Source organism: Pongo pygmaeus, chromosome 10 (assembly GCF_028885625.2).
Source record: "Pongo pygmaeus isolate AG05252 chromosome 10, NHGRI_mPonPyg2-v2.0_pri, whole genome shotgun sequence".
Classification (NCBI taxonomy): Eukaryota; Metazoa; Chordata; class Mammalia; order Primates; family Hominidae; genus Pongo; species Pongo pygmaeus.
Window position 1 is genome coordinate 548,037 of NC_072383.2, and position 22,714 is coordinate 570,750.

A 22,714-nucleotide genomic window follows, 5' to 3' on the forward strand; every position below is an offset into this window, starting at 1 on the left:
ACAGAGATGAATACCAAGGCTTAGAGATTAAGCTAGATGTCTTAGCACCTGACTCTAAAGTTTTTCGCCTACTGCCTAGATGGATATTATTATCAGTAACATTGTTTGTTGAACATTGTTTGTTGAACATTGTGCTGGGCATAATGAAAAAAGTAGACAAAAATCCTGCTTTCATGGAACATACATTCAAATATATATGTGTGGGGAGAAGATAGATTTTATACACATGCACACATAATATGTCAAGTGTTAATAAATGCTATTGAGAAAAATAATACAGAGTGAGAAAGATAGAGAGTGATAGGCTGGGGGTAGAGTGTTATAGATAGGATGATCAGGAAAGGGTTCTGATATTTGAGCAGAGATCTGAGTAAAAAAGGCAAGAAACCTTCTCAGGGAAGTGTGTTTTAGGTAGAGGACATGCAAAGGCCCGCGGTACAGCATGCCTGGCATACTGGAAGAACAGCAAGGAGATTAGGGTAGCTGGAATGAAATGGTGATAAAGAGATAGGAGACAAGGTCGGAGATTTAATCTGTAAGGCCTTATTAGTTGAGCAACCATATAATTGATTGTTTAAATTGGAATATTTTTGAGAGTGAAAGCAGGTACCATTAATAACTGTCAGGGTAACCAGTGTAAACTGGGTCTTTCCCCAATAAACATTACTCATTGGCCATCAGAAGGATCTTGGATTGTATCTGAGTGATTTGGGAAGTCACTGGAAGGTTCCAAGCAAGGAATGGCATGGCCTGACTTACATTTTGGTGGGGTTCCTCTGGCTACTAGACCATAGGTGCAGGGGTGGATACAAGGGGACTGGAAGAGCGATGATGTCTAGGACTGGAGGGGTGCAGAGGAGGAGGGAGAAGTCATCAGATTTTGGATGGCTTTTGAAAATATGGCTGATGAGACTTGCTGAGGGATTGGATATGGGGAGAGGAATCAAGTAGTTTGAAGATTTTTGACCTGGGTGATTGGAAGGCTGAAGTTGTCATTTACAGGATGGAGAGGTGCAGGTTTGGGAGGACAAATCAAGAGTTAGGTTAAGTTTCAGTTGCCTTTGATATCCAAGTGAGAGAGTAAGTAAGAAAATTCACTGTATAAGTGGGGGGTTCAGGGAGTGGTCAGGCTAAGGCTAGGGAAGTCGTCGATGTACAGATGGTTTTCCAAAAAACCTGCTGAGATCAGCAAGGCAGCAGTGTTGATGGCAAAGACAAATATTGGGGACTGACCCTAAGGTAAGCAATCCAGTATTTAAAGGTTAAAGGAAAAATGAGAAGCATTTAGCAAAAGGATGAGGAGTAGCCCATGGGAGAAGATCAGGGATTACAGGGGAATCATAACCTTCTGCTTGACACACTTCTGTACTCTGTGATGTACGGGGAGGGAGGTAAACATATGTTACTTGTATTTTAGAAACAAAGCTTCTGGGTTCCAGCCAGGGACCCAAGACAGGTGTCTTGTGGGAGGTGAGGGGGTTGGAGTGGCCCTGTAATATCTAGGTCTCTTTAGGGACAGTGATTTTATTTCCATTTTATTTTATTTCAGTGATTTATTTACATTCCCAGACCCAGCCATTGCACCTTCCCCAAAATGCCTATTCATGACTTACTTCACCATGATGTCTTCCCTGACCACCAGGATCCTCCTGTCTGGATTCCAGGAGACTTTGCTCAGTGCTCAGTTATGTACTTGTCATGTTATCAAACCCATCCTTCCTGCATGAAGCAGGGCTGTGCCATGGGGAAAGCCTAGGAGAGGCAGGCTGGGTGTGAACTCCAGCCCAGCCACGCATTAGCGGCCATGGCAGAACCGTCAGCCGTGACTTATCAATTCCTCACCAGTGGGGCTCCACAATACTGGCTTCGCAGGATTGGAATGAGGATTAACCAGGCAGTAGTGGGAAGAGTGTGATCTTTGAGACCAAACAGAATTAGTTTGAATCCCAGTTTAGCTACTTTTAAGATCTGGGGCAAATCATGTAAACTCTTTAAACCTCAGTTTTATCATTAGGAGAATGGGGAGAATAGTACCTTACAGGGCTGTTGTGCGTTGGAAATTATTCATGTACCTAATTCATCTTTCCAGCTGAATTATGGGGGTAGAGGGGTGAAACAACTGGGCTTTAAGATATTAAGGAACTTGCCAAAGATCACAAGCTAAAAAGTGGCAGGGCGGTAATTCAATTCCAGATTTTTCTGCTCTGAAAGTGGTTCTTACCCATCTTCGATCATCCACTCAGAGCCAGACAAGGCAGCTATGTGCAGTTGTCTCTTGGTATCCACGAGGGATTGATTCCAGGATTCCCCATGGATACCAAAATCCAAGGATACTCAGGTCCCTTATATAAAATATGGTGCAGTATTTGCATATAACCTACATGCATCCTCCCATATAATTTTTTTAAGACTGTGGGTCTCATTTTGTTCCCCAGGCTGGAGTGCAGTGGTGATCATAGCTCACTGCAGCCTCCAACTCAGGGACTCAAGCAGTCTTCACTCCTCAGCCTCTAGGACCACAGGCGTGTGCCACCATGCCTGGCTAATTGTTGTTGTTGTTGTTGTAAAGCCACCATGCCAGCTAATTGTTGTTGTTGTTGTTGTAAAGATGGGGTCTGTTATGTTGCTCAGCCAACTCCTGGGCTCTAAGCTATCCTCCCACCTCAGCCTCTCAAAGTACTAGAATTAGAGGCATGAGGCACTGTGCCCAGCCTCTCCCATATACTTTAAATCATCTCTAGATTACTTCTAATACTTAATACAATGCAATAGCATTTGCAGTTACATAGCATTGTAAATAGTTGTTATGCTGTGTATTTTTAACTTGTATTTTCTATTATTGTATTGTTTTTTATTTTTATTTTTCTGAATATTTTCAATCGCTATTGGTTGAATCCACGGATATGAAACCTGCGGGACCTGTGTGTGCCAAGGACTGACGATGTACATAATAGATGCTCAGAAAATCTAGCTTGTTGTCTGCCCACGTGGCTTCTTCTTTAAAGTCTCTTTTAAAGCTTCCTTCCCACTGTAAGCCATTTGGTGCAACCATCAGAATTCTAATAAACTGATCCAAGAAGCCAATTCAAAATAAATATCAGACTGTGCAGTCTTTGTGAGAAGCCTGTATCTGTTTTTACAAGGTGGTGAACTCCAGGGAAACCTAGCTCAGTGCCTCAGCCCACTCAAGGAATATTTGCATCTTTCCCTACAAATTGCCTACAACAGGCTCTTTGAAAGATGAAAAACATATTCCCCTAAGACCTGGGAAGGCTAAACAGTTAATAGCTTCTCAAGGGTTTTATGTATTACTAGGATACTGGCAGCTATCACAGGTCATTAAATATCAAAGTTTATGCTCAAGAAGCCAAAAGAAAAACAATCCAGCTTCTCTGTGCCTCAGTCGTCTTCACAAATACTCCAACTAGGAGAACGTTTCAGAAACCATTTAAGCATCGTGCAGGTAAAATGAGAATCGCACAGATCTGAAGGGTTCAAATGTTCACCGCTGGCAGAACGCAGCTCAGTGGCAATAAGGCTCCCTCCCCTTTCCTCCTGGAGCTTTCTCCTAGCATTGGCTCCTTCCCCAAAGTGTCTCTCTTTTCCTTTCTGCCTTTTTTTTTTTTTTTTTTTGGTAAGGATCAGAGTCATCCATCCCATCCCAAGAGTTTTTATCAGCTCATCTTCTTAGATATCCTTGATTTTCTCTTTGATTCCCACCAGACCTTGTTGATGTGTAGGTTCACTGAGGCTCTTTCAGCTGAATCAGGGACACAAATTTAGGTTGAACGACTGCTGTTTCTTAGCAACTTAGCAACTGCAGTCTCATCAGCAAAAGGTGAGTAGAGGTGAGCTCCTCACTCAGCCATCAACAGCACTCGCCATAACCCTCGGGTTGTTTCCACGGAAAGTACTCTCTCATTGGCCGGGTTAGTCCCTTTCATGTTCTCAGCTTTCTACCCTCTCGTTATGTCCTCTTTGTGGGGGAATTTCAACATATATTTGACCTAGCATTGGTTCTATTACTGTCTCCACTTCCTACTCCACTGTTTATAGTTTGGGCCAGCTGTCATGTCCCTCCAGCATGGAGTTAGACCTGGATTGACGTGCTGGCTCAGGGAAAAGGGAGTGGTGGGAGAAATTGCTGGGGGTTAGGGGCAAGACAGGACATGGGATAGAGGGTTTTGGAGTAAACTTTTATCCTCTAAAGCTATCCATGTGTCTTAGCAACATCTCTGTTGACCCAGCTATACATGGGTTAGATAGAGTTGTATAGAGCAGTCCGGTCTGGTCCTTTGACCAGTGATTTTAGCAAATGTGTGAGGCTAAGGACAATAGAGATCTTTGAAACTGATAACAGTGTCAAACAATGTAACTGGCCTGGTTTTCCAGAAGAGATGAACTATTTCAGACATTCTATTGCCATAGGCAGACCACATATCCTGATTTTGAGTTCAGAAAATATGGTCATTAACACATCGAATAACCAGTTGATTTAGTAAGGTTCTCACTTTTCTATTATTGTACTTTTCCCTGTAGACGTACAGCTGTATGGGATGTAAAAACCCTGCTCAGTGGTTTAATCAGCCGTCATAATGGTCGATGTCTCATTGCAGAAAGATAGGAGTAGATCAGTAGAAATTATCTTATGGGATTGTGACTAATAGTATCTGAACTAAAGTAGGTATTTCAACAATGACACTGCAGTCCAGTGAACAGATTCTTATTTGTAGAGGTAGAGAGCAAACATAAATAGCATCGACGACCTGCCTGTTGGTGTTCCCTCCTAGCTTCCTTTCCTCCCACTGAGTCTCCATTCCTCTGTCTTCTCAGGTATACTTGCATTTGCTCATTTATTTTAAAAAGTAGTTGTCAGTGCACAGAAAAGGTATTTTCTCTCTCCATGTAGCATCTTACGAGTGATCACGGAGCAGTACAGGCGTGGTTTTGTCATGCTTTGCTTTATGCACTTCACAGATGCTGCGTTGTTGACAAATTGAAGGTCATGGCAGCCCTGCGTGCACCAAGTCTGTCAGCGCCGCGTTTCCAACCATGCGTGCTTGCTCCACGTCTGTCACATTGGTGATACTTACGATACTTCAGATGTTTTCGTCACTATTTCGTCTGTTATGGTAATCTGTGATCTGTGATGTTACTGTTGTAATTATTTTGGGGCGCCACAAACTGTACCCAAATAAGATGGTGAACTTAATAAATGTGGTGCGTGTTCCAACTGCCCCACTCGTGGACTGTTCTCCCATCTCTGTCCCTCTCCTCAGACCTCCCTCTTCCCTGAGACACAACAATATTGAAATCAGGCCAATTAGCACTTGCACTGGGCTCCAAGTGTTCAAGTGACAGGGAGAGTCCCACGCCTCTCCTTTAAGTCAAAAGCTGGAAATGATTAAGCTTAGTGAGGAAGGTGTGTCCAAAGCCAAGATAGGCCGAAAGCTAGGCCTCTTGCCAAGAATGCGCAGGAGAAGTTTTTAGGCTAAAGCCAAAGGAGGGCTCAAAGGTGAGTGTTACATGGCCCATGCTTCTGAAGAGCTCAAAAGCTTGTCTTTCTATGATAAGAGATTCTAGGCCGGGTGGGATGGCTTACATCTGTAGTCCCAACACTTAGAGAGACCAAGATGGGAGGATCACTTGAGGCCAGGAGTTCAAGACCAAGCTGGGTAACATAGCAAGACCCCATCTCTACAAAAAAAAAAACTAAAAATTACCTGGGCGTGGTGGTGCATGCCTGTACTACCAGCTCCTCAGGAGGCTAAGGCGGGAGGATCACTTGAGCCCAGGAGTTAGAAGCTACAGTGAGCCATGATTGCCTCACTGCACTCCAGGCTTGGTGACAGAGCAAGACTCTGTCTCAAAAAAAGAAAAAAAGATTCTAGATTTATAATTAGTTTGGACTTAAGCTTGTAGGGTCTCAAATTATCAGAGAAGCTTGTTCTCCAGGTTGCCTCTTTAGACCTGGACTCTGTTTCCACAAGAGGGGCTGTGTTCAGTTTTAGGATTCCAAACTATTAAATGCTTTACTACCACTCCTGACACCGCTGTGCATTCCTCATCAGGCTCACAACCTGAGAACAGCCCCACATGTTAGAGACTGGATGTGTGGTCTGAACTGAAGATTCCCAGACCAGAGAGCGGAGACCTGCGCTGTAGTCCAGATTCGGCCTCTAACTTGCTCTGTTACCTCGGACGATCGTCTCTGTCTTCAAAGCTTCAGTTTACTAACATGTCGAATGTTGGAGCTTGCAATGATGATTTCTCAGCTTCTCTAGACAGCAACAATTCTTACATTTTCTTTTTTAAAAAAAAACTACAGTTAAAAATGAATTGGAGGCTAGGCGTGGTGACTTACGCCTGCAATCCCAGAGCTTTGGGAGGCCAAGACAGGCAGATCACCTGAGGTCAGGAGTTTGAGACCAGCCTGGCCAACATGGTGAAACCCTGTCTCTACTAAAGATACAAAAATTAGCCGGGTGTGGTGGCACCTGCCTGTAATCCCAGCTGCTCAGGAAAATAGGAGATTTTCTTGAGGCAGGAGAATCTCTTGAACCTGGGAGGCAGAGGTTGCACTAAGCCGAGATCGTGCCACTGCGCTCCAGCCTGGGTGACAGAGCGAGACTCCGTCTCAAATATATATATATATGAATTGGAGTGTCGCTTTCAAAGCCTCTGTTTTATCTCAACTTTCCAAGAAATACTTGTACATTGTCTACCTGCATGGGAACTCACTTTTCCAGGGGATATTCTGAATAGTCAGCTCTTCCATCTTCCACATGCCCTGTAAAGTTTCTTAAGTATTGTAAAACTAACTCCATATGTTTGTATCTTTGATACCTTCAGCTGCATTTTATGTGTCCTTGCATTAAAAATGTAATGACGCTCAGAGAAGTCACACCCCTGGTTTAGGAATAACAATCAGTTATTCAGAGTTAAGCTGTTTTCACAGGGAAGATTCAGAACATCGCCCTCTCCCCACGCATGAGTCTAATGGAGTTAGAAGGTTGTGCAGTCCTTCTACCAGTAGGGCTGTCATCATCACTCCTCCTGATGTGACCCACCCCTCCACCACCATATGGGACACCTGGGGATTTGAATCCTGGGGTCACTTAGACCCTCTTTCCCAGGAATTTAAATCCTAAAGTCACTTAGACTGTCCTGGGAATTTGAATCCTAAGCAGAGACACACTGAGGTGTCTGGGGCCGGGTCATTGGGTTGCTGCTGAGATTCTAATCACTGCCGTGGTTCCTGGCCTTTCTGGGGCCCAGTCATGTGGTTCTGTCTTTGATTCTGTGCGCTACTCTGTGATCCCTCCCAAAATTACTCTTGGCCTGAATTAGGAAGGAAGAGAGGGCGGGGAGGCAGGCCCATGATGCTAACTGGAAGAAACTACAGTGAAGGACCGTTTTTACCCGCCCCTTTTTAGTTCCTGGTCTGTCACTGAGTGACATGGTCCTGCTACACAATCCCAGTATGCGGCTTGCTCACCACAGGGGTTCAAAACATCCAAAATGCCGTGTTCAGTGGGATGATTCCACCGTCACACGTTGATGTTGCCGCAACGTCAAATTGCACTAATTCTACATGCTTGCTCTAAGTTCCCGTACCGGCCTCACTGAGGACAGGCAACCAACAGTTTGCAGACCTCTATCAGCACTGAGCTGGAGCTTCCATGGAAGCAGGTAACTTAACCTCTCTCTGAAGCTAGGATGTGTTGGAACTGCTGATTTCCACACAGGCTAGTGGACTAGGACCTCTCTGTCCCTGGGGAGAGCCCTACTCTAGGCCCGCTCAGAAGTTCTTCTTTTTTTTTTTTTTAACTTATTGGCTGGGATTGCCCCAACCTGACTACTCACCTGCCACCCCTCCTCTTTCCACCCAAGGTTTCTCAGACTTTCTGCTTTCTCCATCAAACATGAGCTTTGCCACCAAAGAAGAGAGCAGCCTGGCCTCCCTTGGCCTGCAGCACCTGCTCCTTGTGTGCAGTTTAAAAAAATGTACCTTCCAAGAGCATGGCAAACAAGGGCTCTGAGAGATATTTGCACGCTCATGTTCACAGCAGCATTTTCCACAGTAGCAAGAGGTGGAAACAGCCCAAGTGTCTATGACAGATGAATGGATAACCAAAATGTGGTCTATCCATACAATGGGATATTCAGCCTTAAAAAAGGAAGGAAATTCTGACACATGCCACAACATGGGTGAACCTTGAGAACATGTGAAGTGAGAAAAGCCAGACACAAAAGGAAAAATATTGTATGATTCCACTTCTGTGAGTAAGTCAAATTCATAGAGACAGAAAGTAGAGTGGCGGTTGCCAGGCCCTGGGGGGAAGGGAAAGTGGCAATTCGTGTTTAATGGGTACAGAGTTTCAGTTCGGCATGATGGGGAGGTTCCGGAGGTGGATGGTGGTGACGGGTGCACAACAGTGTGAATGTTCTTAATGCCATTAAACTGTACACTTTAAAATGGTTAACATGGGCCAGGCATGGTGGCTCACGTCTGTCATCTCAGCACTTTGAGAGGCCACGAAGGGAGGATCACTTGAGCCTAGGAGTTCAAGACCAGCCTGGGCAACAGAGAGACCCCTGTCTCTACCAAAAAAGAAAAAAAAAATTAGCCAGGCATGGTGGCACACGCCTGTGGTCCCAGCTACCTGGGAGCTGAGGTGGGATGATTGCTTGAACCTGGGAGGTCAAGGCTGCAGTGAGCCGAGATTGCGCCATTGTACTCTGCGCTCCAGCTGGGTGACAGAGGGAGACTCTGTTTCAAAAAAAAAAAAAAAAAAAAAGGTTAAAATGGTAACTTTTATGTTATAGGTATTTTACTAAATATACACTCCCCCTAAAGATTAAATTTAAAAAAGAGAGAAAGCATTCCCTAAAGAAAGCACTTCCTTCGAGGCACCTTTGGACTGTGCCTTTGACATCTGTGCCATTGTGAGTGTCCACAGGGTGCTGGGACAGTCTTCAGCTGGTTGTTAATTTATCAATGTCAGGGCCAGTGTCTGTCACTTCATTCAGTCCCTAGCCCAGAATCGTGACCAGCAGATGCCTAATCGGTTCTAGCATGATAAATATGCCAGGCCTCTCACTAAACCCTCCTTGTCCTTCCTTCATTCATTCATTCACTCCACATGCATCAAATGTCTGATTGATATAGTGAGAATATAAAATCAGGCCCAGGCAATTTAATCCTTTTCTGAAGCGGGGATGTGTTGAAACTACTAATTTTAACTCATTTATACCGTGAGAATCTAATAACAAACAAGACCTAGTTTCTGCCTGCGTTGTGCTAATTTTCAGCCCTTTTCTAGATTAGGCTCAGCCGGCGTCCTCCCCTGGAATACTCTACCTGCTCACTTAACTCCAGCAGCTATGGCTAAGTACTGTGCTATGGTGCACGAAGTCTTGGGCCAAGAATCAAAGGCCTAGTCTCTAGTCCGGTCCTTAGCACAGGCTTCCCTTTGACACTGAACAAATTAATTAACTTTTCTGCAGGTCTCTATGTCTCCATCAGCAAAATGGAAATGATTTATGGCATTGGGATACAAATAAGAATAGACTAAGAATATGAATCAGCTCCGATAGAAAACATCGGATAGAGGCCGGGTGCAGTGGCTCACGCCTGTAATCCCAATACTTTGGGAGGCTGAGACAGGCGGCTCACGAGGTCAGGAGTTCGAGACCAGCCTGGCCAAATAGTGAAACCCTGTCTCTACTAAAAATACAAAAAATTAGCTGAGTGTGGTGGCAGGCGCCTGTAATCCCAGCTACTCGGGAGACTGAGGCAGGAGATTTGCTTGAATCCGGGAGGTGGAGGTTGCAGTGAGCCAAGATCGTGCCATTGCACTCTAGCCCAGGCAACAGTGCGAGACTCCATCTCAAAAACTAAAATAAAAACAAAAAAACACACATCGGATAGACTGATCCGTGGTGGGATGGTTGACTAAACCATACAACCCACTCCTCCACCCCGATGTGGTCTAACCTGAAGTTCCATTAAAATGGTGTTTCACGGGGAGGAGGAAAGCAGATCCCCATCTTCGTGTCTTGAAGAACAAAGTTACTCTCATACATGCCTTCCCCGTCCTATTTATCACTACCGAGGACAGGTTACAACAACCTCAGTTTGACTTTGGCAAGTTATAATCATCAGACCTCACAGATCTAGCAGCTGGCAGCCCTCCACATCAGATAATGTACCTTATTTGTTTTCAAGCCTGATGCAGAAAAGAGAAAGGGCTTAATAAGATACTTAAAAGAGTGTGTTTTTCCAAAAGGGACCATCAGGTGGGGAGAGGGCAGGGTGGCTGTGGCTCCTGGCTGCTGGTCCCAAACCCAGTCCCTGTGTGGGCCTGGAAAACTTTTTTGGCCTCAGGGCCATCCCTCTTTCTGCTTTCCTTGGATTCCATTGCTTTTGCATTCAACAAACAAAAGGATCTGTGTAAGATACTTGTTAAGACATGTAAAAAAAAAAGAAAAAGAAAAAAGAAAAGAAAACAAACGAGTTAAATCTCAGCTCTATTATCTAGATGTTGTAGTTCTTGGGCAAATGTGCACTCTCCTTACCAGTCAGGACCTCAGTTTTCTCATCTGTAAAATGGGAATAATAATACCTACCGAAAGGATTGTTAGGAAGATTAAATGAGACCATTTATGTCAAGTGCTTAGCATGATGACTGGCCTGCACAAATGCACATTCGTTAGCTGTTGTGTTTTTCCTCTGTTAAATGCATGTGGTGGGTTAAACTTGTGTTAAACCTGCCACTGTCCTCTGTTGAACTTGGTGGTGGGTTAAGTGGGTTAATGTATGGAGAAGGGCTTTGTAAACAGTATTGTTTCCCACCCAGGTCCCTTTTGACATCTTACCATAGTCAGCCTACAAGTCTAGCCTTTTCATAAATAACACAATTTTATTTATTTATTTATTTATTTATTTATTTATTTATTTATTTATTGTTGTTGAGACGGAGTCTCGCTCTGTCACCCGGTCTGGAGTGCAGTGGCGTGATCTCAGCTCACTACAACCTCTGTCTCCCGGGTTCAAGCGATTCTTCTGCCTCAGCCTCCCGAGTAGCTGGGATTACAGGCATGCGCCACCACACCCGGCTAATTTTTGTATTTTTAGTAGAGATGGGGTTTCACCATGTTGGTTAGGCTGGTCTCGAACTCCTAACCTCAGGTCATCCACCTGCCTCGACCTCCCAAAGTGCTGGGATTACAGGCATGAGCCACTGTGCCCGGCCAATAACACAATTGTCATCAAGTATTTCCCATGTCTCTCCTCGTGTCTCAGTTGCTGGCAAGGTGATGCTCTCTTTTCTCCTTTCCAAAGCCACACTCCTGACTGTGTTCTCCTCTCCCACTCTTTTTCCAATCTTCAGTTTTTTCATTCTGGTTCCTTCTCTTTGTTTCTATAAGGCGTGTGTCCCTGCAGGCCCTCCAACTATGGAAACCGCCTCCCTCCTCAAGTCAGGGTGGAGTCACTTCCACCAAGCTGGGAAGAGTTCCTGCTCCCTCCATCCACCTGGAAAGGAATAGGAGGAAGAGCACAGGCTTTTGACTAGCTACGGGGCTACTGTCCCACTATGGCCCCACACCGTTCAGAGCTTCCATGGGTAATGGTAAACATTGAGGTGAGTTCTGGAGATGTTTCTGCTGAAACTACTCCATTGCCATCTTACAGAGTCAGGGTTTTCCTATAGCTCTGTTGCTTTTCCTGGACTCTTTAGGACACTGAAGACCAGTTTTCCAATCCCAGAAAATGTTTGCAGAACATCCTGCCCGAGGTTCCTGCAGGCCTGAGAAATGGAAACTTATTGAGCAACATCATGTCGTTAGCATCCAGTTACCCCTGATGTCTAATGAGTGTCTGCTTGTTTGCATAATGCAGAACTGGCTTGTGTGTGCCCCACATGTGGGCATGAGTATGTGTGCCAGAGCACATCCACAAGTCCACGGACGTCCGTCCTAACTGCACCTAGGCAAGGGTGGAGCTGAATGTCTCCATTGATGCTTTTCTATATATCACAGTGGTTAGCAGAGGACTAAGTACAGCACACAACAGGTACTCAGTAAATGCCTGCTGATGGTTGGTTCACTGACTCACTTGCTCATTCTTTCTCAGCCTGCTGATCGCTTACTCCTGACCACCACTAAACTTCTTCTTTGAAAGACTCCAGGAAGGAAAAGGATTGCCCCACATCTTCCCTCTGCATGCAGAAACTTATCCTGTCCCAGGCCAGAAAGAAGATAGGAAAAGACAAGCCTAGTAGGTTCAGAAAATTCAGTACTGATCTGAGGGATCCTGGAAACACCTCTGTGGCCCTTCGCTAGGTCCATGGGCTCCAGCCAGTCTTAGAAGTCCCAGACCCTACTACGTCTAGATTTTCCTAAATCACCCCATTGTATCAAGGGTCTTAAGTCAAAATTCCCCTTCACAGGACTGTGTTTGTGGCTGTAATTGTCACAACACTTACTACTAAATGGGCCCTTAAATGTTGTAGGTGTTTGTTTTACTTTTTTTGTAATGATGATGATGATGATGATGATGTCTTAGAGGTGACCCCATGGCCTGGCTAAACCTTCTGTGGCCTCTTCTGATCAAATTCATGGCTTGGGGAATGGATATTTACTGAGCTGGGCTGGGTCCAGACAGACTCCACATTCCCAGAGCAGCGGCAGCAGAATAGAAAGGGCGTCTGCCCCTCTTCCTACCTCCTCTCCTTATCTGCCCCCTTGGTTTTAGACTTTGTGTTTTTGTTTTTTGTTTGTTTGTTTTTGAGATAGAGTCTCCCTCTGTCACCCAGGCTGGAGTGCAGTTGTACACTTGTGGCTCACTGCAGCCTCTACCTCCTAGGTTCGATCCTCCCGAGTAGCTGGGAACACAGGTGCGCACCACCACGCCCAGCTAGTTTTTGTTGTTGTTGTTGTTGTTTTTAAAGAAACAAGGTTTTGCCATGTTGTCCAGGCTGGTCTTGAACTCTTGAGCTCGAGCAATCCTTCACCCTCCACCTCCCAAAGTGCTGGGATTACAGATGTGAGCCATCACACCCGGCTGGTTTTATACTTTAATGTGGATGTTTGGGCCAAGCAGGGATGTTTGGGTGAGCAGGAAGCACTGTCAGCAGGGCAGAAATTCCCAGGCAAACACCTGGCTCAGATGCCCTCTCGTGGGCATGGGCTCAGAGGCCCTCTCATGGGCCCCCTTAGGTGGCACCCAGTGGGGCAGTAGGTACAGTCCCTTGTGCCTGTAGCTTGCAAACCTCAGCCTGCCTGCAGCCACAGCCATTTCAGTAGCTCAGGTGCTAGCTTGGCAGGAAGCTGGGGGAAAGCACAGCTGGCTGTTCTTCAGGTTCCTGGCCCTGGCTGTGAGCATCAGCAGGCTCCGGGTAGGGTCGGGGAAGAGGCTTATCATGGCCCCACCCATATCCATCGCTCATCTAGAGGAACTGGGAGGCCTTAGGATTGCACCTTTCTGCTGCTCCTTATTTGCCCCCACCATGCACACCTGTGCTGGGAGGGAGCATGAGATGGGGCCAGGGGCAGTGTCTGCTTGCAGACACACACAGCTGGGTGGCTTATGTAGAGAAGGAAGAGCTTGGAAGCCAGGAGGAGGGGAGCAGGCTCACACTCAAATGCTCTCATGTCCAGTTCTCCAGCTGTTTTGGGACTATGGGACAATAGAGTTGGGTCTCCACACTCTCCCTTGCATTTTGGGGGCCTGTGTGGAGAGATGTTAGTCAAATGAGAGAGAGTAAGGAAATGGTCTGGGGGGTGTGTGTGTGTGAAGTGTGGGTAGCTGGGTGAGTAGGAGGTCATTGGAGAGGGGATAGCGGAACAGGGGTAGTTGGTGACTCAGTGGGTACCTGACACCAGGTGATAATGATAGTGGAGCAGACACAAATTCTCAAGCACATTCAATATAGAGTAGCGGAATTTAGTACACAGGTTTTTGTCCTGGGTTCAAATACTGGCTCGGTCACCTACTGCCTGTGTGACTTTTGGCAAGAATTTTAACCTCTGAGGCTTCTTTTCCAGTTTAGTCTATTAATTTTTAATTTTTAAATGATTTTAGAGATGGGCTCTCATTATATTGCCCAGGCTGGAGTGCAGTGGCAATTCACAGGTGCAGTCATAACACACTACAGCCCGAACCCCTGGGCTCAAGCCATCCTCCCACCTCAGCCTCCTGAGCAGCTGAGATTACAGGTGTGAGCCACTGCACCCAGTTGGTTTATTATATTAAATGAAACACCCGGTGTTTCATTTAATATAAATATAACAGGCATATGTATGTATATGTAAATGCCTAACACCTAAGTGTTAACCGTTACTGTTGTATTACTAATAATTTTTCTTTCATCAAGTTCCCTGGGGCATCGTGGACTAGAAAGGATAGGTTTAGCCACACACCCTGGCTCTGCCATTGGAGCATTGGGTTTGCCTTACGGACTCCCTCCCAGGTGACAGGCCCCTGGCTTCACCCCTGACTCTCTGTGCCACTTCAGGTTTCTGGTGGGGCTCAGGCCCTGCTGGCTTCTGGCCTTAGCAGCTTTGTCCTGCTGAGGACATGTGACTGGTCCCACGTGCTCTCCAAGGACAGAGCCACAGCCCCTGCTTTTCCATCCCAGGACTCAGTGCTGGTTCCTGGCATTTGTGGAACTGTGCCCTGGATGTCATGGCCTCTTGTTCATTCCCTTGACAACCTCCTTCCTTCTAGTGGGAGAAGGGCTCTGTTTCTGTTCAGCTCCTCTGGATTTCATCACCTTTTCTCATTCCAATTTGAGTGTCTGGTGACAGTTCTCTCTACAGACCCTGCGGCTTCTTAGCCAATCATCTGTGTTCACCCTGGATCTTCAGGTCCTTTGCATGTGGTGGTGTACATGGAACCACCTCCCAGGCCTCTCCTTCTCCTTCGCTTTCCTAGGGCCCTGGTAGGGCCCGTCCCTCCCCTCTTGCCCAGGGGCAAACCCTTTCTAATGGAGCCCTACCCCAAAAGAGCTTCAGAAAGACCTTTCTGCATCTCTGCCTGCAGGTGTTACCCCCACACCCACTGCTTCCACTTCTTTTTCAGGCTTACTCTCAGCCCCACCTCTCCTGTTGGCATTCGTGAGTTGCTTCCAGGCTCCCTGCTGATATAGGGAGCTTGCTCTCGGTTGGGGTCGGTGTTAGCCCTTTAGCTCCACTGTTTACCCACTTGTGATGGGCTTGCGCCATCCACTGGGTTGAGCAGTCTCCACCCAGTTACATCTGTAGGCGGGCAAAGCTCATTTCCACATGAGCAAGCAATAAGATGTGGAGCGATGGGTGAGGTGAATCTAACTCGTTTGGGGCCGATGATATTACTCCCAGTGTAGATCAGCAGATGATTTGAACAGATTCTGGAGATATATATTGGGCTCCCTTGCCATTTACCATGAAGTGATGTGTGTGCACGCATGAGCACATTATCTGCACCTTTACTCAGTGGAATAAAACTCTTAGCATAGTGCCTTGCATATAATAAGCGCTTGGTAAAGGTTAGCTGCTATGAATATTGCCATTATTACAACTACTTAGGAGCAAAAGCAATACATCTTGCCATGTACCTTGTAAAATGCCCTGTTGGGCATTGGTAGAAGTTTGAGCATGGCTATGTCTTAGGCTGATTTAGGGAAGATTTTCCTGTCATGGGCCATGGCTCTGGCGTGTTATGGGTCAGCTAGTTAGTCCCGGGTCTTTATTGACAGGGTTTAGGATTTATACTTACATGAGAACTTAGTCTGAATTTTTTGCCTGCTAAGTTGAAAGTGCTTTGAAGGGTTTTAGCCCTGGAGTGGAGTTGGGAGGCTCGGGCCTGCAGTCCCAGCACAGAATCTGTAACACCAATGCCAGCCTGGGCAGCGAGAGACTTCCTTTCTCTTGGGTATGAATCACACCAGGCGTCAGGAGAAATAATTGTGAGTTCCAGATCTGCAGCATCATAACTAATAATGCAAATAACAAGCTGCCATGTGTTAAGGGCTTATTATGTTCTGGGTAATAAATCCTTGATACGGATTATCCTATTCACTGTGTGGCCTTGAGCGGATGACTTTGCCTTTCTGTTTCTGTTTCTTCATCTCTAAAATGGAGAAGACAACACCTAACAGGGAGGTTGAGAAGAGCTAATGAAATAACATATGCGAGAGTCTTAGAAAAAAGCACAAGGGGATATATGCATGCCGTATTTTTACCAGCGAGAAAGATGGTAATCTTCAGGCCTTTGAAGAGTCTGCATTGCACAGAGGAGGGATGTTGGCAAAGCTCCGGCTGATGGTGAATTTGATAGCCCAGCTTTGTGAGGGCAGAATATGAGGCCCACGGTGGTGCTTTATCTGTCACCTGAGATTGGGGTGTCTGTCTCCTGGCACAAATGTGACACCTGTTGTAGCAGAAACAGGCCCTGGCAGCTGGCACTCTGGGAGGAGAGGTCTGGCTAGGAGCAGGAGGAGTTCGCTTACCAGAGGGTAAGTGACAAATGTCAGTAGTTAAATCAGCACATTTTTCAGCTCCACATTCCCCCAGGGGGGCTAAGCAATGCCTGGTTATTCACTGGCAGGATTAACACAGAGGCAAGGATATGGAAGAGGAAATATCCCAATGCACAGCACGGCACCTGACACCTGAGACGCACTTAGTGAATATTTATGGGGGATGTGGGAGGGTGGGGGGCAAAGAGCAACACTGTGAAACAAAGAGGGGGTGTTACCTATTGCCATGCTGCCACTGTTGGCCCACTGCTTACTACTCTGGTCAATAACATGGAGAAGGCTGAGCACAGTGGCTCACATCTGTAATCCCAGCACTTTGGGAGGCTGAAGTGGGAGAATCACTTGATTCCGGGAGTTCAAGACCAACCTGGACAACATAGAAAGACCCCACCTCTAAATTTTTTTTTTTAATTAACCAACTATGGTGGCATGCACCTGTAGTCCTAGCTACTCAGGAGGCTAAGGTGGGAGGATTGCTTGAGCTTAGGAGGTCGAGGCTTCAGTAAGCTATGATTGTACCACTGCATTCCAGCCTGGGTGATCCTGTCTCTTAAAAAAAGAAAAATAAGAAAAAAAGAAGTGTAGAGAGAAAAGAGTCAGAGAGATACTGAGTATTTTTTAAAGGAGTTGAAACTCATATCTTCCAACTCCCAAATCCAAAACCTCAAACTCGGAAATTTTTAGGAAGAAAATATTTATTGGGTACTAAGACCCCACGCTAGGTCTGGCCCACATAATTTAATCTTCACAGCAGTCCCTGTGGGGCAGGTGTTTTATTTCCACTATTCAGATGAAGAAACCAGGGCCAAAGAAGTTAAATTGTTCAAGCAGTCACAGTTTATAAGTGGTAGATATACAATTAGATCTTTATTTTTTATTATTTTTGTTTAAAAAAAAGAGAGGGGCCTTGTTATGTTGCCCATATGTTGCTAGTCTCAAACTCCTGGGCTCAAGTGATCCTGCTGCCTTGGCCTCCCAAAGTGCTGGGATTCCAGGCATGAGCCACCACGCCAGGCCACGATTAGATCTTTCTGACTCAGATGGCTTGTTTGTCTTCCTGCTCTGTCATGAAGCCTGCAAAGGAATTTTCCTACTCCTTAAATCCGTGAGGGTTGGGCTGTTGACTAGCTCAAGTTTTAGGTGTCTCACAGCCACCTAGACTCACCTGTTACCCAGGGGCAAGACCTGACTGGGTTTAATTTCACTGAATTTCCTACCTGTAATCCACTCACCTCCCTAAATGGATTTGTCTTTGGTCACTGAGAGAGCTGCCTCTTACCTTCTGTTAAAGAGAAATAGAACTGCACACTACTTACAGGTCATGAAGATGGATTTTATTGAGTACTGCTGCAACATGGGAGAGAGGCTTCAGGACAGAACTGAGCTCAACTCTGAATACAGCAGTGATGACTGGGGATTTATAGCCAACCAGCAGAGTTGAGGGGTCAGTGGTTGGAAAATGACAGAGACATCAAGAATGGAGGGATTCTTGCTGAACTGGCCTAGTGGGACTCTTGCTAAAGGCAAGGGTGGGAGATGAGAAGCTTGGTCAGATGTCAGGGGGTGGGGGGTTCTGCTAAATTGACCTAGCAGAATTCTTGCTGAAAACTGGACTAGGTAGGCCCAGGACAGGGCCCAAGGATGAGGTCTCGTAAAAAAGAGTGCTCAGAGGAGCATCTAAGGTTTGGTCAAGGAGAGAGTGCTTGTCACTTCCCAGCAGATGCCAGGACAAGGGCAGCTGAAGACCCACAATGCTAGTTCACTGTGAGGGTTAGTCATCTCCCCTTGGTGTGACTCCCGACAGTCAAGGACTTTGGCTGAGCTGAAGACCGTCTTGGAGAAGGAATGTGCACCTGAGACGCACTGTAACTGCCACTGATGGGGCAGGCAGCATTTCATGGGTATTTCCCCACAAGCTTCTCTTGAGTAAGAAGTTTTTAGTCGTAAGAGTGAAGATGACCCAGTCATTCAGATGCAGGAGCAAGGCAGGGCCCGTCCTCCCCCTCCCCACAGTGTAACTCATGTGTCACCCAGGCATGCCTGAACCCACAACTGCTAGCCAGCAGATCCTCGGGGCTGGGAAGGGATGAGCTCTTGCTTTAGATCATGTGTTTGGGTTGGGATTAGCAGATGAACAAGCAGTTTTCCCCTGAGCTCATCCAGAAATGGAGGGTATAGTCTGGGAGCATTCTTTCTCTTTCTCCCTCACTCCTCATATTTTCATATCACTTCAGTGGCCTCAGCATCCTGCTTCCCCAGAACACACCCCTGCCCTGAACTCGCCAGACCTCTTCCTGCCAGCTGGGCCAGCCTGGAAACAGGAGAGACCTTGATGGCAGAGGGGTAAAGCTGCAGAAGTCCCTGCACCATAACACGAGTGGAGGGTGAACATCTGCAGAAACCAAAGACGTATCCCCTGCTGAGGCCTCTGCGCCGGCACTCCTCAAAGTCTATGCCAGAAAGTGTCTACAGGAGAAAATGTGGGCAGAATGAGAAAACCTGGGCCTGTGAGACAGAGGAACTCTCTGTTCTAATCCTGGCTGCGGAACAACGAGCTCTGTGACTTAAACTCGGAGCGCTCTTTCTGCATCTGTAAAATGGGGTAATGGAGCTGGCCTCTCAGGAGAGTCTTAGAAGGTTCGGATGAAATCACGCCTGTGAGACACTCAGTAAGCACAAAAGGGCCCACACAAAGCATAATCATGTAAGGAAAGCACTCTCACCCCACACCTGCATTTCAGTGTGCAGCCCCTGATCCCACCCCCTCCCCAGGCCTGTTATAGAAACACTCGTGCATAGCGTGGGTGGCCACCTTCAGTGAAGCCCATTTTTGTGGGTGGTGCTCTGTGTTCTGTGTCTGCGTGGCTGTCTGTGTCTCCGCTGGTGCTCACATAGGGTTCCTGTGACACTTCTGCCTGCTGTCGACTCTTGGCTCCCAGGGGTCGGGGACTGTCAGGCTAATTCCTTCCAAGCAGTGCTGACCACAGCATCCTGGGGGCATCGTGGTGAAGCTGTTGGAGGGAAAGGGGAGGCTCAGTGGAAATCCATGGCACACTGGGGTCCTAGTCTTAGCCTTGCCACTACTTGCTAAGTGAGCCTTGATCAGCCATTTGACCAGTCTGTGTCCCATTTTCTCACTTGGAGGACAAGGTGATCTCGAAAGCCTCTTTAGCTTTCAATGGTCTATGGTTCTGGTTTGTGACCAACAGTGGTTTGGTTCCACTTATCCAAAGCCCAGCAATCTCCTTTGAGATGGGAGTCCCAGCCCTCGGGAGTGTCAGCAGTGGCCGGCCGCCAGACTGATTCTCCCCGGCCCTCATCCTGGTGCAGCCCCTTGCCTCCTGACTTGTGAATGCGCGTGCACCCCCCAGTTTCCTGTTCCCTCCCTCCCTCTCGCCGTGGTTTGGCTTTTTGCCTTCCCAGCTGCGTATAAGCCAACCTGGTCCAGAGCCTTCAGGTACAGACAGCGTCAGCCACACGCAGCCTCCCGATGACTCCAGTAATAGCAGGGACTCCAGTCTTGTATCTCCAGTGATTTATACATTTGTTTGACAGACACCACATCCCAGGCCCACTCTTTCCTTCCTCTCTCAGCTCTGGCTCCATCCAGCAACACAGTGATCGATGGTAGGGGGTCCTCACCCATTACTAAGCCCTTGCTGTTCCCCAGGCTCAGGGCACAGGAACTGAGCAGGAAGGGAAGAGTGTACCGCCTGTCACGACCATCTCTCCACAGCAGCTCTTGGGATAAATTGGCCTCCAGAGGCAGCCGGGGGAGAACGAGCTGGTAGTGGGAGGTCCATGCTCACCTGGACTGGCTCCTTCTCTGGTTTCTGGAAGGCGGTGACTGCTGATGGGATGTAAGCTCATCTCCTCTCTCTGCCCTGTGGACCTTGGCCAATCTGCAGCTATCTCCTGCCCCCAGCCCAGCCCTCTTCCCACCCACCCTCTGAAGAGAGGTGAGAAGGGAAGACGGTTCCCTCCATTAACCTCCCAAATCTTTTAGGTGTATGAGGTTTCCAGATTACGCTGACCTGAGGGCTCCTCTCTTCTCCTTCCACAGGGTACGGCAGCTGGAGAGAACTGGCCAAGGCTCTGGCCAGCAGGAACATTCCAGCTGTGGATCCACACCTCCAGTTCTACCATCCCCAGAGGCTGAGCCTCAAGGTAGGTGACCAGCCAGTCCATTGTCCCTGCTGATGCCTTAACAAACGTCCTCAGGTGCTCTGCCCAGTTGCCTTAAGGGTAACCTCTGCTACTCTGGGAGGAGAGGCAGAGGATAAACAGCCCCTAGAATCCTAGTCTGGCCTCAGGACCTCCTAGCTGAGCCACAGAGATGTCCATCCAGCCTCAAAGCCCTAAAAGGAAACTTTTACTGGGGCTGCCACTGGGCCTGGTTTTCTGGTGTCTGCCCTTGTCTACTAGTTCAGTTTGCCCGTGCCAGAACCACTCCAGGCCTGTGACCTCCATCACCAATGGCATGTGGTGCCTCTCACTAGGGTGAGGACTGGGCTGTGCTGTGCTTGCTGCTGAGATCAGAGGTGACGAGGTGGATGGACACCCCTCCCTGCCCGTAGCTGGGAGTACACACTTATGGTGGAGCATTTCCCTGTAGTGTTTCTTGAACCAATGGTCCCTAAGGAGGCGGATTAGAGAAACTGGGGTCTAATTCATTCAGGAGCCCCAAGGCTGAGCCTAGAACAGACATGGATCCCAGAGCTGGACCAGAGCCAAACTGAACCTGTGGACCTGCATGATAGGGAGGGTTTGGGGGTGTCCCCGAGGGGCTCCCACTTGTTGGAACCCAAATCTAGAGATCTGGGGGATAAGAAGAGGGAGCCGAGGTCCCTGCCCTCAAGAGGTCCTGACCTAAAGAGGGTGAACTCTTTTCCCATATGGGGAGGACAGCAAATTCAGAAAAGTGAAGGAACCTGAGGAGCAGGCACTGATGAAACTATGGAGACGTATTCCCAGGACACAGTGTGAATGACAGACGGCAGCGTGCTCTGAGCCAACGCCCCCTGGGAGCAGGCACTGTGCCCCCTGTCCTGCCCATAGCTTCTCATCCTAATATTCCTACCAAGTTCATTCTTCATTCTTCCCCTAGGACCATGACATTGACCAAGCAGGGAGCCGTAACAGCAGCTACTTGAAGTGGAACAGGCCTGTCCCCTGGCTGTCAGAGGTAAGGGACTTTCTACTGTACCTGCTCTTTGAGAGAGCTGAAAAATAATGTTTACGGATAATTCCAGAGATCACAGAAAACTTTCTACTAGTGAATTTAAAAAATTTTTAAATTATTTATTTATTTAGGTTTTTTTTGTTGTTGTTTTTAGAGAAGGGGTCTCACTATGTCGGCCAGGCTAGTCTCAAAATTCTGGGCTCAAGCGATCCTCCAGCTTCAGCCTCCTGACTAGCTGGGATTACAGGTGGGCATTACTACACCCAGCTTAGTGATTTCATGAAAATTTTTCACTCCAAGCATTCCAGGTTGATTCAATTTATCTCTTTAGAGAAGGAACACTCACATTTGCCAAAGGCCTACTGTGTGGCAGGCTTTGTGGATCATCTCATCTCAGCTTTGTGACCCTGTGGAATAGTATCATTATCCTCATTTTATAGGCGGAAAAACAAGGCTTAGGAAAGCTACAAGACTTTCATGGCCATGCCAATCCCCAGTCTTAAAGATAAGCATCCCAAACTGTCTTTCTTGGGCCACTATCTTAAATCCCGTAAGATATTCCAGGAAGAAAAAAGTCCATTGTTAAATAAGCTTTTAAAACTATAATATACTACCTTGCCTTCCTGGAAATGTACAATAGCGTATGAAAGAGTATGAGAAGTTCTGCAGCCATCTGTTTAACTTGGTTTAGCTCAGCATGTCTCAAACTGAATTGCTTTTTTCCATGAAATGCCTATTATACTCTATGAAACTAGTGCTCTAGGTTTCATAGAAATGCTCTAAGGAACATGCATTGGGAAACTCTGCTTTAGAAGACTTACAGGAAGCAGTTAAATGTGAATAAAAGTTATCAGAACCATCATAATATCTTTCATTTTTACAGGCTTTGATAGATTGTGTTTTTTCTTTTGGTTTTTTATTTTTTAGAGACAGGGTCTTGCTCTGTTTCCCAGGCTGGAGTGCAGTGACACAATCATAGTTCACTGCATCTTGAACTCCTGAGGAG

At 46.9% G+C, this 22,714-nt stretch overlaps 1 protein-coding gene across 8 annotated transcripts in view; it reads left to right on the top strand.

Annotated features, from left to right (window-relative positions):
• B4GALNT3 (beta-1,4-N-acetyl-galactosaminyltransferase 3) overlaps window positions 1-22,714 on the top strand; it is a 104,164-nt gene that overhangs the window by 54,105 nt on the left and 27,345 nt on the right. For all 8 annotated transcript variants that reach the window (XR_008492797.1, XR_010127745.1, XM_054442618.1 and 5 more), the window contains exons 2-3: window positions 20,590-20,693; window positions 21,634-21,711. Coding sequence is in view for 6 of the 8 variants with exons in the window: in XM_054442618.1 (XP_054298593.1) it covers window positions 20,590-20,693; window positions 21,634-21,711 (182 nt within the window). In the remaining 2 variants the exon portion in view is untranslated. The remainder of the gene's footprint in view (window positions 1-20,589; window positions 20,694-21,633; window positions 21,712-22,714) is intronic.